The sequence below is a fragment of the Triplophysa dalaica genome, chromosome 9, assembly GCF_015846415.1.
Source record: "Triplophysa dalaica isolate WHDGS20190420 chromosome 9, ASM1584641v1, whole genome shotgun sequence".
Taxonomy (NCBI): domain Eukaryota; kingdom Metazoa; phylum Chordata; class Actinopteri; order Cypriniformes; family Nemacheilidae; genus Triplophysa; species Triplophysa dalaica.
In genome coordinates this window covers 13,515,969-13,533,348 of record NC_079550.1, presented here as the reverse complement: position 1 = coordinate 13,533,348, position 17,380 = coordinate 13,515,969, and the positions used below count along the sequence as shown (strand labels likewise).

Genomic DNA, 17,380 nt, shown 5'->3' with positions numbered 1-17,380 from the left:
AAATAAATTCACTTAAAAGTTTGAAACTTATGTACATCTTCATGTTTTCAAGACTGTGTTACACTTTGGGAAGAGTGCTGTACTTACTGTATTTTTTTACAAGGACCACCGACAAATTCACTTGAACATACCTATGTTCATACACAAACACCATAAAAGTACTCTTATTTAAAAATCTTTATATATTTACAATGTAATGACATACATGTCAGACTTTATCTTGCTGACTCAATAGAACTTCAGTCTCGTGTACATGACCCGAATTTTTAGAGTTGGACAGCTGTCTTTATACAATGAACTTCACAACTAAGGTCACGGGGGCTCTATGACTACAGAGAAACGGAGGGTTTCAGAAGAAAACTAGAACGATCGATGATCCGGTTAGTAAATCCTACAAAGGTATTTGTACGTGTATGCATCTCTGCATATAGTTGCCTAAGGTGCAAAAACTGCAGAAAAAACAACAATACATTCTTATAACAAAATAAAATATTCTGAGTAAATACACTGTTCAAAAGAGTACATAAAAACTTGTACGAACACAAAAGTTTACGGAGTGCAGTGCCGTTGAGTTCCCAAGTTCAAACATCTGCTCCTCAGTCATTGCATAAAAAAATGGTAGAAATGTGAATGTGCAAACACTGTCCGTAACACCAGGACACCAAAATACCTCAGTACCAACTTAAAGTTCTTTCCCCTCCAGTTCAACTTTATTGTCCATTGGTTTTAAGAAGCAAAAGAGGGGTTATGATAAAGACTTGGACTGCAGCACTGGCATTTGGTGGAGTTTCGTTGTCTGTGTGTCAACCACTACTGTCCCTCCTTGGATAGCGGTGACCGTCTCTTCCTTTTTTGGCGGGTTGCTAGCAAATTCTGTGATGGTGAACAGAAACTGCATGCAGCCCACTTTGATGCAGCTGCTGTGGTGGAGCAACGCTGTTCCCTCCCATCCCGCTCCGCTGCCCCCTATCAGACTGGAGCTGCTGGCTTTGCAGTTACAGGGAGACTTGAGACCTCCTTGAGCCTGGCAGCTCATCGTACCGCCTGCAGGTATCACCTTCACCACTTCGGTGCACACCTCCCCCAGTGGCTTCCTTGACCTATTTCCTTCTGCAGATTTACCAAAATTAGGAAATGTGTTGTGACATCAAACAGCATTAAAACAGAAAATCTTTGTGGTGATACTCACTAATGCTGTTTCGTATTTTGGACGCAACCATGCTGGGTGAAGAGACGTTCGGTTTGTTGGAGAAGTCGCACGAGTACAGCACGTTATCCACGGTCGTCCCGTGCTCGCTGTAGTTGAGAAGCTCATAATGCTTTGTGTTCTGTTGAAAGATACAATTACATTTGGCTTAACCAACACTCATCTCTTTTAATTTGGTAAATCTAGACAATTAAAATGGCTGTCAAGGATCATGGAATTATGCATAATTAATAATGTTGCACATTTATTACATTTCTCACTGGAATCAACTCACTTCATCATAAAAGATGCAGGCATGTTTCCCAGAAACATAATTGCAATGACCATAGTTTGTAAGGCACACATCCATTTCAGCACCTGAAAGACAAAACCCATTAGGTTTCCAAGCTCATGCACATTCATCAATCTCCTTATCGCTGTAGTAAACCATACCTGTTCCTATGTAAAGAGTTCTATAGCACATGTTGACAGCTGCCCCCTTCCCTGTTAAAGGACACAGTACTGCTCGAGCTTGCACTTCCCTTTTCTGTACTGAATAAGAGCACAAATAAAGAGGCCATTAGCATAGCTACAGTAAAACAGCACAGCATGATGTGTGGTCTGAAACGAAGTTGATCAGTGAGCTGTGAAAGAGAGTAGGAGTGCTGAGCTCTTACTGTCTGTGTGAGAGGAGGGTTTGGACAGAGCGACGGTGACGGAAGGAGGGATCCCACATTTACTGGTAGGATGAAGCGATTTGGGGGAATAGAGCTGCTGGATCCTCTGCCAGGCAAGGAGTCTGATCAATTCCCCATCCAGCTTATTCATCTCCACTTCTGCAAGAAACACATAGCGAAATAATTATCACACACACGTTGATTTTTATTTCATGGTTTTTCGAAATAATCTGCAACGTACAGTTTGCAAATTAAAAGCTGCAAGCTCAATTCTAAGCAACAAAGGCGCCAATGTTGTCTGTTTTTGAAGGGGTGGTTCACCCAAAAATAACAAAGCTATGTATGCTATGTAAACTTGTATACATTTATTTTGTTCTGATGAACACAAAAGAATATATTTTAAAGAATGGGGAAAGCCAAACTGAAGAATTGGGCACTAATCACTACCATAGTAGTTTTTTTCTACTATAGTAGTCAATAGTGCCCCAAAACTGTTTGGTTACAAACACCTTTCTTTGTGTCAAGCAAAACAATGCAATTTATACAGGTTCGGAACAACTTGAGGGTGAGTAAATGATCAAATTTTCCTTTTCATTTGCTTAAGTCTGACAACCATTCAAAAAATGCCTTAAACAAATCAAATGAGAAAACACATTTAACATACCTCCATCCCCTTGAACCACATTCTTGATGTAGTTATATAAGCTGCCTATAGAAGTGGGCTGCGCTGAGCCTTTTCCAGCAGACATCCCATCGGGGCTCACTTTGATTTCTGAGAACATGAGCAGATTTAGATGAGATGATATAGATTGATCTAATAAAACCGCTGGTTTGACTATAGTTATACAAGATCAAATACCTTTAGTTTGAGATGTCAAGCTACTGTTTGGCCCTGAAGAATTCCCTGTAGCCGATTCATGATGAAGCCTGTTTAAATCTGAAGCGAGGCTGGCGGTTGTATCTTTCTGCATACAGGAGCTATTTGGACTATTACTCTCAGTTTTAATGTCTACGTGGTTGGGCAGGGCTGTTTTTGACAGCGTTAGAGTTTGTAATCTAGAGGGATCCTTAGGCTCGTGTTGTGTTTTGGTTTCAAGCGTCATGCAGGATTTATCCTCACACACCACTGGCCCATTCACTCCAAGAGCCTTTTCCACAGGACCGCCAGCATCACCGCGACAGCTTTCAGGTGTCTGAGAGGGCAGCAAAGGGGCCCCTTGGGGGCCATCCTGTGTTCCGCTGGGCTGGAGGCTGCTAGCGGGTAGTGCAGCATTCTGAGAGCTGAGCTCCTGTGTCTCCATACACTCCTGTGTCTTTACATCCACTGTATCTATTTGCTCCGAGTCCCGGAGGGATGATGACGGCGATATCTGCTTAGCAGACAAATGTTTGACAATACTGCACTGAAGTGCAATGACATGACGGAGCCACTGTAGGAGAAGGATGTATGGAGAAGGCTTTTACAATCATAATACGGACAAAAGTTCAGAGTTTTAGTTTTGCTCGGGGGATTACTAACATAAAACCTCCACTAATCCGGCAAATTCTGTGTTTTTATCAAATTATGTCATCATTTACTCACCATTATGTAATTTAAGACCTGTATGACTTTCAATCTTCTACAGAACACAAAAGAAGGTGTTTTGAAGAACATTGGTTACCGAACAAATACGGCACCGATTGACTTGTATTGGTTTCATGTCCCTACAATAAAAGTGAATAAGTACATCCATGGTTCGGTTACCGACATTCTTCTAAATATCTTCTTTTGTGTTGAGAAAGAAAGTCTAAAGGTTGGAAATGACAAGAGACAAAAATGATGACAGAATTTTCTTTTCTTTTTGACCATACCTAGTGTTTATGGTATTATTTCAATCTTAAAGGAGAGGACATTTGCCATTTTAAAAAATTGAAATGTATACCTCCTCTTGTTCTTCTTGACTAGTTAATTGCTGGGTAGGTGAACACTGTCCTTGCACCATGAAGCCATTTGGGAGCAGCTCTCCATTTCGAAGGCTTACTTGGTCCATCAGCATAGGGGGGTTTTGATAGTGACTTTTAATGGCATTGGGGACCTATTAACACATCACAATGACAGACAATTTACTCACAGCCGTTGTGTATTTGGGAAGGGACTTTCTAAAAAGTTGTGAAGATTCATATCATGTAGCTGTATGGGACTCGACCTTCAGCTTCTTCTTCTTGACATGGCGAGCACCTCTGCGGTTGGGATGGTTTTGCCGGTGAACCCACCGCAGGAAGTCCACTTTTACAGCGTGTTGGGATAGTCGGTCTTGAAATTGATCAAAAAGCTGGCAACGAGTGCTGAGGGTCATGTTCTTTTGGTTTAGCTGGAATGGCAATAATTTGGCTTAAATTGGGATTCTACCTATTCATTTAATTACACTTGGATTAAAATGAAAAAAAAGTCTTACCACCATGTGTTCTACGTGGTTGGGACACATCCATCTACCAGTGGGCATGGCAGTGAGAGGGGGGTCCAGGCAGTCCATGTGGAACAGGAGCATGCAGTAATCACACTGGATCAGAGGGGCTACCCTACAGCTCCTGTGAAGGAAGAGGAACTTGATGTTCAACAATCACAAGGATAAATGGTTTGTCAAATCATGGAACGTGTTTTGATGTCAAACCTTATTTCCCTATTCAAATGTTTTAGTGCGATTCTTACTTGCCACAGGTGAAGCACACTTTAACTGGCAGAGGGACCAGCCCACTGGGATCCAGTTCGTGTTGTGGCCTCTTGACATTCTTGCCTATCGCCTCCTCCTTCCTCCTGCGCTTACTGCTGCCTGTAGACACATGCACAGAAAGGGTTATTAAACACATAAAAATAACGTAACCAGCACACCTTTCTATCCTCAAATGTGCACTGTGCATACCTGGCAGTGAAGTGGTACAGGTGAGTTCGCTGGGAAGTTGGAACTGCGTGGGATTTCTCTCCATGGCCGCAGCAATCAAAAGCTGGAAAGGTTTCTTCAGGTGAGGCGTGGCGCTCTCGGGCTCGGAGCCCTGCACCTCCTCTTCGACATCCATTAGGTCCTCATCCACATCATTGTGTTCTGATGGCGTGGGCGTGTCGGTGGAGGCGTTTGAGGTGGGTGTTCCTGGACGGCTGCTCGCGCGGCGTTCCAGAAGACGAACCTGCGCAACTGCCAGCCTCAGACCTCCTGACGTGGCAGAAGGAAGGCCATCCAGACGCAGCGTGCCCAGCTCCAACTCTGGTGCAGGGGAGGAGGAGCGTTTGGAGAGTTGCCGCTCTAACGTCCCATTCACTTGCTCCGCCTTCTGCTCACGCTTCTAAAGAGCAGAAGAATCACAAACTATAACTTCTTCACTTCAACAAAATTGCAATGTAATTAAACTTCTCTGGTACATCAGCAAATGGTTCAACAGTCCAGTGATGTACAAACAAACAAACAAAAACGTCTACAGAAATATCAGAGAGCATTGCAAATTTAATTATCATTTCTATATGTATTGTGGTCATTCCAGTCCATTTCAACAAAATGATCAAACAGCAATGTGAAAGATTGACAGCATGACAAGATACATGAAAACTGTGATAAAATCCAGGGGCTTCATTTACCAACAGTGCATACACTCAGATGTGTGCATAGTGAGCGCGTAAGAACAGTTTCATTCCATGTGTGGGTTTAACCAATTTGAGCACCTCTGAGCATGCTTACGCAGAAAACCTAGTGGAAGAGAAGTGATACTACAAAAAGAAAGTGCCACCATGTGTTTCCTTTGTCCTTCATTTGCAAATACTCAACTAGTTAATTCATAGTTCAAGCTAGACATTTGTCTAATTAGTGTGAGAAGCTAAAAAAGACGGATGGGAAATCATTTGAAATGATTTTGCTGGATGATTTGGCAAATCTTTTTTTGAAAGCACAATGTAAAAGACACACTTAACAGAACAATATATGAAAAAATAAATAAAAGAAAAACCATTGAAACAAACAGAAAATAACAAAAAGCGGTTTGCATATGAATCATTATTACTAAAATTATATAAATATTTTTTAACATCTTACTGCTTTATCAAATCATAATAACATTGCAATTTCACCAGAAAAAGAACTGCAAATTCGGTTTCTGTTCTGAACATTTTTATGTATGCAACATAAATCTCGTATAAATAATTATTATCAATAAAAACCAAATTGAGCAAAACATGCATTGTGTTTTCAAAGACCACTGTGTTCAGAGCACAGAGTATTTTCACGTGATTTATCCATATATGGTTTATTGGGGTCGTTTCCGAAAGCAAATGACCATGAACGTGAATGAGCTTCGCGTTTAAGAACATGTGGGATTTATCAACAAGGTTTACTCTTTTTTTGTACATAGACACATTATAAATTTCATTCGTAGGACAAAATATAGAACCTTTTCTACGCACTGTTGATAAATGAGGCCCAAGGTTATTACTTAATAAAAAAAATCAACTTTTCCTAAATACATGTACAATGTTACTGTTGTATTGTCCAAAAGTGAATATGAACTTGATTTCTTAGCCGTTTAAAAAGTAAAGTTATTTTGACCCGTTTCTCCAGTTTTCTATTTGTTTAAAACAAATGCAAATACTTTTATTTGAAATTTGGGTTTGTAGTTCAAATATCAAAACAAAAAGCTATCAATCAATTTACCAACCACATACCTATGAATAGCAAATTCGGAAAAACTAAAAACAATTGTGAAAGTGTTTGTTTCTTATTTTTTCCTGCGGCTGTATACAAACTAAGTTAAAGAAATATACTTGACCAACCTTCTTGCGGACACTGCAGCGATGACACATCCATTCACCAGGGGGCAGCATTTCTCTGCTCAATGGCGGATCGCTGTGAAGAGTTTTTAAAAAGAGAATTTAGAAAACCTGACGTCTCTTTCTACAAATATTTTTGTAATTAAAATAATTTCTGCATGGTATAATCTAACAAAAGCTTTTTTGTTATCTCTCAGGATTTCTTCACTGTGCTAGACGAAGAAAAATCATGATATATGCATGTATACATCACATACCTAATCTAAAAGTTAAAACAAGTTTAACCACAGGGATTAATTAAAAGATTTAGGCTATGGCATAGTTCAGTTGTGAAAAAAACAGTGCATTTCCTACTGAAGTATAATTCTGGGGTAAAACTGTAGACAAGCTCTTCATCAGCTAAGAGAGTCTGATACATTTAACACAATGCACAATGAAAAGCATCTCCCTCGGAAGACAGATAATGACAGTGCACTTCCTCTTCAGGGCTAAGCACAGGACAATAGCAGTAACTGGCTGTCAGGAAACAAATATACAACTCTAACTAAAATAAAACATGATAATACCTAACAATAACAAACAAACAAGAAATGCTAAGCACAAATCAGTGGCTTCAGAATAAGACAAACAGCTTTATTGTGTTATTGCAAGCTCCAGTAACTAGGCAGACAATAAGCGTTGGGTTCACGTGGATTGACCTTTGCACTCTTTACGGTAAATGTGCAATATTACATTAATTCAGTTGCAGGATGTATCCAAATATTCTCAAAACATTGTAAAGCCCTTTTCAGTGCCTGTAGATGTTGCGTGAGGAAGTGGTGATACTCGCGTGCGTGACACAACATGCCACGTTTGCAGCCATGCAACTACAGCGATTCTGTGCAATAAGCTTCGAGCACAACACACGTACCAGCACTGCAGATGAAAAGCAGCCGGACAGTGATCGCAGCAAAGGAGATCTCCTCCTTCGCGACAGCTATCGCAGGTGTCGTGGTTTGTGGCTCGACCTCCTCTCCGGGTCTCCCTCTCCGCTTTCCGTCTTTTCTCTCCATCCTCAGAGCGCGGAGGAGCGAGGAGCTGTTGAATTTGCTGCAACAGGTTGAAAAACACATCTTAGAACACGTGTCACTGAGAGAGAGTCACATTTATGAGCTCCTCGTGTGCCAAAACTATTACATCAACATTCACGAGCAAATGAGTTTCATTTCGAATGGAGTATTAAGCACGGATTGCTTCAACTTTGAGAAGGTCATTACAGTTCCGTGCATGTCAAATTAACATCACGACGTCTTTTCAGACCATCTAACTTGGATAGGAGTAATAAATTAAGGCAGTTTTCTCGTCATTTCCTGTTTCCAGTCAGGCACATTTCTGAAACGGGCTGGGAAAGGCCCACAAGAGTTGGCGCTGATTCCAGAGCTGCACAAACTCGCCAGATTTACATTACGCAGCTTACATCCATTCTGACACAGTCACGTGAATCCCGATTAAACATTTATAACCTCCACACGCCCTCACAAGCTATATTAAGCAGTGATATGTGGCGAAGCTGAAGGGCAGACGGGCTTACCTCCATTAGGCCCCCAGACGTGTCCAAATCGTACAGAATCTTTGGGGTCTCCATTTTGTCCCACATTCACGCCGCTAACGTGCAGCATCAACACGCGACCCGTCAACAGTGCACGAATTTCTCCGTTCCGACTCGGTGTGTTTGATGCCTTTGTGTCGTGTTAAAAAATAAACTAAAGTCTAACAAGTGAAGGCAGTGGTGGGGTCGGCTGTTCGGTCTTAATCTAGCCAGCGGCTATCAGTATCAACAAACAAAAGCGCACGGGCAACGTTAGCTGGAGAACTGATTTACCGCAGGAGCTGGTGTATCGCTCAAAGCTCCGGTTTAAGTGCAAATATCGCTTCTATTTTGAATCCAGGTTGCTGTCTGGTGCAGTATTAAAGCGTTTCCGTTGAATGCAAAGGCCTTAGCTAGCTAGCCTAGTAGCATCCTCTGCTTCAGCAGTAGCCGCCTGCAAAGATGCGTGTAAAAATCCACAGCTGTCTGTCCCCATCGCATAGCGGCTCACGAAGCGCGATGCGTCGCAATGTAAGTGTACGCTGGTTCGCTCGTAGGCTGTTAGTTCCTCATGTGCGAGAAGACTCGTGGGTTGTGTCCAGATGACAGCAGCGCGGAGCAAAAGTGTTGTTATGAAAAGCCATTGCTAGAAGCTATGCTAACTGGCTGGCGTTACCCTCCTCTCGACTCAAGCGGGATGGAATGGAGTTTGCGCATGCGCACGGAGAAAAGAAGGGGGAAGGCGCCTTCTAGCGGAACGATACAACACTGCCGGTTGTTTCCAACGAGTTGAGGAAAAGAAGACAATTATATATATTTTTAAAATACTTAAATAAAACAGTAGAGTTTAATGGAATATCGATTTTAATTGAACATATGCGTTGACAATGTTGTGGTAAATAATTACAGTACAGTACAACAAAGCAAAAATAATCTTGTAATAGGATTATTTCAGAATGAAGACTGTCAGGAGATGAATAGATGCTGCTGTGAAAATACTCTACTAAGTATAAAGTTCAAAAGGACTGTTGTACATTTAATGTTGTATAGGCTCCTAAAATTCTGATGCGGAGATGGCGAAGTACTGCAACAAACACTCGCAATGCAAGTCTGACACGTGTCAAATGTTTTTTTGGCAGCTTTTGCTAATTACATTGAAAGACAAGTTTTTCAAATCAGTACAGACAACATTCATATGGAGAACATGTACATAATTGGCTTAGGTGATCCATATCATTGATGTTAACAGACAGGGTCAAATAATGAACAATGATCTATTCTATAATAGATAAACCTCATATATACAGACATAAGCCATATCTAATACAAATTGTATGTACATTCTACTATATTTATAGATTAGGACTGTGCGCTGAAGTGTTATTCTGTTCCTTAATGTGTATAAAAACCATACAAAAATAAACTGAAAGCAAAAAAAACAGAGCCAATTGATCAGCGAAGGATGGATGAACAAGAACGTCCTGTACATGTAGTTGAACTTTTGGCTTATTCATTCAAAGCTGTTGTTTAGAGCAGGTAAACACCACTTGCCCAACAATCTGACACTGTGCACAAAGACTGCTCCAAATGAAGAATAATGTTAATTTGATACAACCCTAAAAAAAGGGAACTATTAAACATTGGATGAACAATGTACATGTTCCCATGAACAGCACTACGTGTGTTTCAAGGGTTGATACAGTTAGCCAATTTTGTAATTACATTTTTTATGTGTACTGGAATGGAATAAAATAATACAAAATGAATAAACTGTAACCCATACAAGAATAGCCATGTTTCACTTTTTTAATTTAGTCCTGCATAGAATTTAGGTGCAGTTATGATTATCATTACATTTGCTGCAATTTCATCTTCTCAAGTCCCAAACCGTATTTTATATTCCAGGTGCTTCAAATTATTTGGGGTTATTTATTTATTTTGAAAAAAATTTGAAGTAAATAAATGAATCTATCATTTTAGAGAGACATCAGTCACCTCAAAGCCTTGACTTGCCCATTTCCATTCATTTTTAACTACTTACTGAATTTGGCTCAGATACGAGTAAAAACTGTACAAGCAATTCTGCTAGGCCAAAAAAATAATATTACGTCATCCACACTCTCCACTTGTGGAAGTCCTCAGAAGCACGACGGTATTTACAGCAGATGGGAAAGGACGAGAAGAAGATTAAGAGCAGAGGTGGCTACAGAAGATGTGAGAAGAAATCTTCCACAAGGCAGAGAAAGGCTTGCGGTCCTCCATGCGAAATGAGCTTTGTTTCTTTTAAATGGACACTTCGTATTCTCTTGTATCCTGAAAACCAAACAAACAAAAACATAAAGTAAAATATACATCATTTCTAAATACGACAGCAGTGTACAAACTTATGAGGGGGTTGGAACACGTAACAAATGGAGCCAGCTGAAAAATGATCTATAAAGTAATACACAGACACTTAAGATGGAGACAGCCTATACCGATGTTTCAAACCTTCTCGGCGTCGTCCATGTGATGCTATTCCATTATCAACTCTCCTTACAGGTTTTTTCTTTACAACAGAATCCTAGAGAGTACTTCTGGTGGCCGGTTTGAATCATAGGTCTCTGTACAAACCAAAAATGCAACTTAAGCGTGAAATTAACTTAAAGAATAATCAGCAATGAAAACATGATGAAGGCTGGAGGAAATACCAACACTTCTGAGTAATTTTGTTGAAAAAACAATGTGTGGTTTAAGAAGTGCAATTGTGATGTCACAACAAATGTCATAACAAAAAGTTGATGACTATGGTAAGCATTAAAATGTGTTAGTACACCCAAAAACTAAAATTCTTGCATCATTTACTCACTTCCAACCTGCATAATGTTCGTTCTTATGCAGAACACAAAGAAGATATTTCGAAAAATGTTGGAAACCAAACAACATTGTGCCCCTTTGACTTCCATTGTATAGAGAAAAAAAAATGTCTACTTTGGGGTTCCACAGAAGAAAGAGTCATACACAGGTATGGAATGACATGAGGGTGAATAAATGACAGATACATATTTATTTTTTGAGTGAACTATCCATTTAAGACCAGTTTAATTAAGCTCATGCCAGTTCATTCTATGTATATTGTGAACCCTAAAACAGGTTAATACTTGCACTACAACCATTAGAAAACCATAAAATCAAAGCCCATCCGCATAAGCAGATGAAGGATAAAGTAGACTTTATAGTGAGTCAACTTTATATATAGATGAGAGAGCTGCTCATGAGCTTCTGTTTGCATCATCTGTCTTTACTGAAATGCTTAAAATGAGTACATGGCTTCAGGGCATTAGTGCAGACTGAACAGTCACCGATCAACACACACACAAACGGACGTACGCACGCACGCATGCAAGCACGCACGCACGCACGCACACACACAAACACACAAACACAGGCCTAGCCACACACTTACATACAGTCTGACAAAGACTGGGCCCCAGGGGCCAGAGACAGTTATTGAGATGTTTAGTATATACAGGCGGCGAGTGCTGCTGGGACTGTGTTATGAGAACTATACCACAGAAAAGTCTGGAGAGACACTAGCACAGCACATACTTCAAGAGGTGTGAATAACCTGCGGTCTGTACGCCAGAACCAGGACCTCATAGTAGTTTAGTGTTATTGACAGATGGTTTTTCAGAAATTCTCACCTCGTTGTTCTTCAGGGACGCAGAAACAAAGAAAGAAATGTAAAAAAAGAAAAAGAGAGAAAAAGAGAGAAAAGCAACGTAAGTGACTGAACAAGTAAAATGAAGCCACTAATATTAAACCTTTTGTCATCATTTACCCCTTGTCGGACTTGTAAGATGTTTCTTTTTTTTCTCAAACAAAACTATTGTGTGGCTTCATTTAAAGGTGCAGTGTATGAAATTTGGTGGCATCTAGTGGTGTGGTTGCGAACTGCAATGGCTCACTCCACCCCTCCCTTTTGGATCGCTAGGGTGGCTGACATAGAACAAAGATATTCTCACGTTTTCACCTCTTTGCTGAAGGAGATAAAGTATTTCCGAAAGCACTCTGTAGAACAGTTTGTTCGTTTAGGGTAGTGGTTCTCAACTCAGGTCTGCGAGATCCATTTTCCTGCCGAGTTTAGCCCCAACTCTGATAAAACACCTGAAGAAGCTAATCAGCGACTTCAGGAACAACTTAACGGGGGGCTGCGCAGATTGTTTGGCATATCACATTAAAGTACAGCGAATGTGATTCAAATTCGTACAGAGAAATCGGCACGTGAATGACCATCACCATTGAATCAAAAATCAAAGCCTGTGACCGCTAATGATAAAATGAAGAGATGATGAGGGTGTGGCTCTGCGCGCCACTTCATTTCAACTCCAGAATGGTTTTTCCAGGTAATTAGGTAACAGAAATGAACCCCCAATATGGTATCACAGATGGTGTTCAAAGTGCAGATGTGCAGCAGTAAGACTTTACACCTGAGTACCTCTCACTCCTGCCACCAAAATCACCACAAATGGATTCGATACGTGTGAGAAGATTCTATTAATAGTAATGAGGAGGACAAGAATGCTTTTTTAGAAATCCTTTGGGATCGTGCCGGGGATCAACCACTGTACTTACTGCTGTGTCGTAAGTGGGGTTTTCGAAAGCTGACTCTCCTCTGATGTGGTCGTATTGTGGTGATGCTGTCAATGACAAGCGTAGAGATTTCCCCTGCACCCTGAAATGACAAATGCATCAACAATAATTTGTGCTTTGGTCTGAACCGGACGAGAGATTTATGAAATGATCTGCAGATTCACATTTTATGACCCCCAAAATTGTCAAGAAAATACATTTGGACACTAAAGATGCACAAAATGTTTCACTAGATTAGATATTAAAGTATTAAATAAATGTAATTAATTTAGAATGGTAATTGTTTTAAAATATGGATATTATGTGTAAATGTATGAATAAGTCCGTTCAGGTGCTAACACAAAAGAAACTTTTATTTTATCATTCAAAACCCAATGAACCACTTTTTGTGAAACATTTTGCTAGAAAAATGGGCTTGTGCAACTACCTTGACATTTAATTTTTAATACTGCATCCACATTCATGCATTTTTTAAGGACAGCATATGTGTCCAAACACATTTGAGGACCACTGTAGCAACTTACCTTGAAAAGTAGAAATATATTGACAAGATGATGATAAGAATTATGGCTACTGGGATGAAAATCGAAACAGCCACACTTGCTCCCTCAATACTGAAGTCTGCATTTGCAACTGTAAGGCCAAATTAGGAAATATACATGAACATTTTGTTTATCTGGAATGACATGTACATCGATTTCATAGGTGGAAGTTCTTACCATCTAACCTGCGCTCATCTATATATTCCAATCTTCCAGCTGGGAGAAAAGGAACAGCTTTAAACACATGAGAAAAGGTGGCCTGTCATACCAATTATACAAAACAAACACCGTCTGAAGATAAAATACTTAAATAACTAAACACACATTACAGAATGGTAAGTAGTTTTATAAATTATATACTATATGGAGCACACAACATAAACGTTGCATTACACAAACTCTACCTTTGCACAGCGGGGGTGGATGGCTCCATTTGGACGGATGCCCGGGGACACAACGGAGAACAGGCTCACCCTGGAGCTGATATCCATTCAGACAGGAAAATCTCACAGTTTCTCCTGCCTGATACACATGTTTTTCTGAGCTCTGGATGCTGTAGGCGGGAGTCCCAGGGTTCCTACATGGCTCATACGAATCAGCTGGATAACACAAATACACAGTCTTCATGTACAAAATAACAAATGTCACATAAAATAACAGGACACATTGTCAAACAATACAGGACATATTATTAGGCAACTACTCATTAATAAACAAAAAAGTTATTTTGATACATTTTTATCATCATTATAGATTTATAGATATTATAGCTCACAATGCAAATCATCATTTGAGGATTGTGTATCTGTAGGTTTGTACTCACACATGCATTTGGGCAGTTTCTCGCTCCACTTTGGTCCAGTGGAGTCGCGGTGATAGCAGGACAGGAGGCTGTTGCCCGAGAGCGAGTAGCCTTTGTTACAGATGAACTGCACTGTAGAGCCCACGATGAGACGTGGCCCTGACATCACCCTGCGACTGTGCTCCACTGTGCCCGGGTCTGGGCATGATAGAACTGGTAAAGCCAAAACAAATATCACACCAACTATTGTTTATCTTGAATAGAAAAACATGATCAGTATTGTTTGGACTTGTCCTGACTGAGATTTTGTATTGAAATTACTTTTTTCTGTTTTAATGGGCTAAAGTGCAGTGGCGGAAAAATTAAGAGTCCATTTCAAAATTATTTTCATTTTTTCAGAATTTCCTATTTATAGGCATGTCTTTAGGAAAAATAGTCATTTCATTCTGTGAACTAGCCTACTAACCAACAAATATTTTCCCAAAATTTTAAATAAAAATCTATTTGCATTTATTTTTCTTAAAAGACAACTGTAGAAACAGTTAAAACAACTTAATAGGTATTATGTATTTTTCACAGCTCAAATACTGAAAAGACAACACGTTCATATACACTTTATGTATTTTAAAGTATTTGAATTTAGGAAAAGCTCAATTTTTTTTTCTGAGATAACCTTGATTTTTATCATTATCATTATTTTGTCTCATTATGCTGTCAGTCTTACACATTGCTGTTGAAGGACTTAATGTCACTCCTGAGTTTTAATTTTGTTGAAATTCAACAGACACTGGACTGGAATAGCCACAACACACCTAGAAATGCTGATATAATGAACATTTTAAAAGGTCTTTTATTTTTGCTTCGTGTCTGTCAATGTGCAAAATATTAATATGTTAAAACCCAGTATTTAAGAAAGATATTGTCGCTGTCCTTCCAGAACCTTGTATGCACAAATTCACAGTTTTTCTTGAAATGGAAAATCACTATACTTTTTAAAAGCTTAAATACTGTGTCGTCAAAATGAACAAGCATTTATAATACTTTTGAAAGGATTGCCTTTTGCAAAACCCAGTGACAAAAATGTAGGGTGACTAATAATTAAGATTTATGACAAAAATAAAAATCACAAAATATGGAGATATGAGGTTTCAAAAGGACTGCGACGATATGATATGACAGCTAAGTTGACTTGTATTGTAGTTCTCCCTTCCACCTCTGGGTGGCAGTAACGAATTAAAGTACAAATGTTTGTCCAAAAGAGAAATGGCTTCAAATCAGAATTATTAAACATTTTTATTTGTTGTATAATGAATATTTAATGCATTTTTTAGTTGAAACTTTTAACCAAAGCAACATCCAGTTAATTCAAGTTAAACCTTTTTGCTTATGTTCCCGTGACCTTGATGTGGACCTCTAGAAGGAATCTGAATCCAAATGATACAATGAATCATCTGTGATAAAGGTGCTAAAAAAACTTGGATCTTACTAAATGTGTTAACTGCTTACATCATGCATGTGGTTCCACAAAATGACAAATGCTTTTGGACAGTGTGAAGCGACTGACATTATAGCCGGTGGGAGGAAAGAACATGTGACTTTGATCCGAGGGCAGCATACGGGCACACAGTGAAGTATAATGAAAAGATTACTACGCTCTAGCTTTCCCAGCCGCAAACCCAATTCTCTCCTCAGCAGTAGAGGTGAAGAGAAAGGGAACGGGAGAGGCGAGCGAGTTAATGATGTTTGCGTTGCGGGTGAAAGCTTTGAACCAGGTAAAGGTCCCGCTGCTTCCGGCTGGTTGTTTTTGCAAGGGACAACGCTGGGGCCCGGGTCTCAGGGTCACCGAGTCTTCTGGTTTCAAGCAATGAATGTCTTTGGATGTCCTGGGAGATAGGCCTCCAACTATTACTGCAGCTGTAACCATTCACACAGAGCAAGTCCAGGCAACACAATAGCCAGGTGATGTGATTCAATTTCAAGCACTCGGGCGACTTTGGCTACAACAAAAGAAAGTTGCGAAGTACAGATTTCACCTCTGATGGAACGCTCGCTGTATCAGCTATGTGCTGTCAGGGCTTCATCGGGGGGTATACAGTGAAATGAAAATTCTTGCAAAACTAGTTCACCAAGGTGTCATGAGGTACAAGCAAAGGGAGAGATGCAGAGAGGCTGTGAATTGAATCAGCATCCGCTTCATCCGTGAAGTCGCACTCAAAATAAAAGTGAGTGATTACCCACAAAGCCCTTGTTCACTCCCGTTCGTTCTTGAATGGGACTGAGTTGGAGAGAATGGAATTTAAAAGCTCATCTCCTTTTGGAGCAGAGCATCTCTCTTGATCAATAGCTATTGAATGCTGGTTTGGTGGATGGGACGAAAATGGATTTGACAAAGAATGTGTGAACGTGTGAGGTGTCACCTCTTTCACAGCTGGGCAGATCTCCACTCCAGGTCAGGTCCCACTGACACATGAGCATTTCGGTGCCCACCAATTCGAAGCCCGGGTAACATTGATAGGTCACCACCGTGCCGTGCACCAGGTCAGGGTGAGATGTGGTCTTCCAGCCGTTAGAGATCTCTGGAAGCTCTGGACACGTGTCATTGCGGGGAACCTCTGAAAAGACAAACACAAAAGGTCAATCAAACTTCAGGAGACTTCTCCCAAAACTAATAATTTATTCACCCTTATGTCATGTATATTGCTCTTTTTTTCTGTGGTACACAAAAGCAGATATTTTGAGAAAGGTCTCAGTGGTTTTGTGTCTATACAATGGAAGTCATTCAGGTTTGAAACGACATGAGGGTGAGTAAATAAAGACAGAATCTCTTTAATGGAGTCTCTTTTAATATTTTTTTTATTATTAACTTTAATATAAATAAATGAGAGAATTGACAGTTAAGAACTGAAAAAAAACTGAGTTGATCAGAATATTTCATTTTGGAGAAAGAGATGAAAGATATTTGAGAAAAAACTGCACATTTTAACCATTTTCTGAGCACATTTTAGTATCCAGGCAAAGCAGAGCACGGTTTCAGACAACGTTGGACCTCCTTTCTGATGGCCTAAAGAGAAATGACTAGGGGTCTTTTTCTCAGGTACAAAATTTGAGAAGAAGGATATTTAAATGAACTGTTCACCCAAAAATTAAAATTCTTTCTTCATTTGCTCACTCTGGAGTTGTTCCAA

General features: G+C 39.9%; 2 protein-coding genes across 2 annotated transcripts in view; both read right to left on the bottom strand.

Annotated features, from left to right (window-relative positions):
- Nucleotides 1-162: 162 nt before the first annotated feature.
- phf12b (PHD finger protein 12b) lies at nt 163-8,909 on the bottom strand. Its single transcript, XM_056757612.1, has 15 exons — nt 8,223-8,909; nt 7,563-7,741; nt 6,656-6,728; nt 4,764-5,181; nt 4,553-4,673; nt 4,299-4,431; nt 4,050-4,214; nt 3,786-3,938; nt 2,723-3,293; nt 2,528-2,635; nt 1,864-2,022; nt 1,640-1,738; nt 1,482-1,564; nt 1,190-1,328; nt 163-1,110 (listed from the first exon to the last, which is right to left on the bottom strand). Exons 1-15 carry the CDS (start codon nt 8,286-8,288, stop codon nt 746-748), a joined length of 2,832 nt encoding a protein of 943 aa, XP_056613590.1. The 5' UTR covers nt 8,289-8,909; the 3' UTR covers nt 163-745.
- Nucleotides 8,910-9,071: 162 nt separating this feature from the next.
- sez6b (seizure related 6 homolog b) overlaps nt 9,072-17,380 on the bottom strand; it is a 147,707-nt gene continuing 139,398 nt past the window's right edge. Inside the window, 7 exon segments of the mRNA XM_056757439.1 lie at nt 9,072-10,532; nt 12,834-12,933; nt 13,376-13,484; nt 13,571-13,609; nt 13,798-13,992; nt 14,217-14,408; nt 16,613-16,807. Coding sequence (XP_056613417.1) covers nt 10,503-10,532; nt 12,834-12,933; nt 13,376-13,484; nt 13,571-13,609; nt 13,798-13,992; nt 14,217-14,408; nt 16,613-16,807 — 860 coding nt within the window. The 3' untranslated portion in view covers nt 9,072-10,502.

Bases quoted from the DNA above. Each gene is read 5' to 3' on its own strand.
- phf12b (XM_056757612.1), bottom strand. From the start codon at position 8,288: ATGTGGGACAAAATGGAGACCCCAAAGATTCTGTACGATTTGGACACG. The intron at 5,182-6,655 runs GTTGGTCAAGTA...TCTGCTCTTTAG, and splicing joins GCTGCAGTGTCCGCAAGAAG to AAGCGTGAGCAGAAGGCGGA. The intron at 1,111-1,189 runs GTGAGTATCACC...GTAAATCTGCAG, and splicing joins CAAAATACGAAACAGCATTA to AAGGAAATAGGTCAAGGAAG.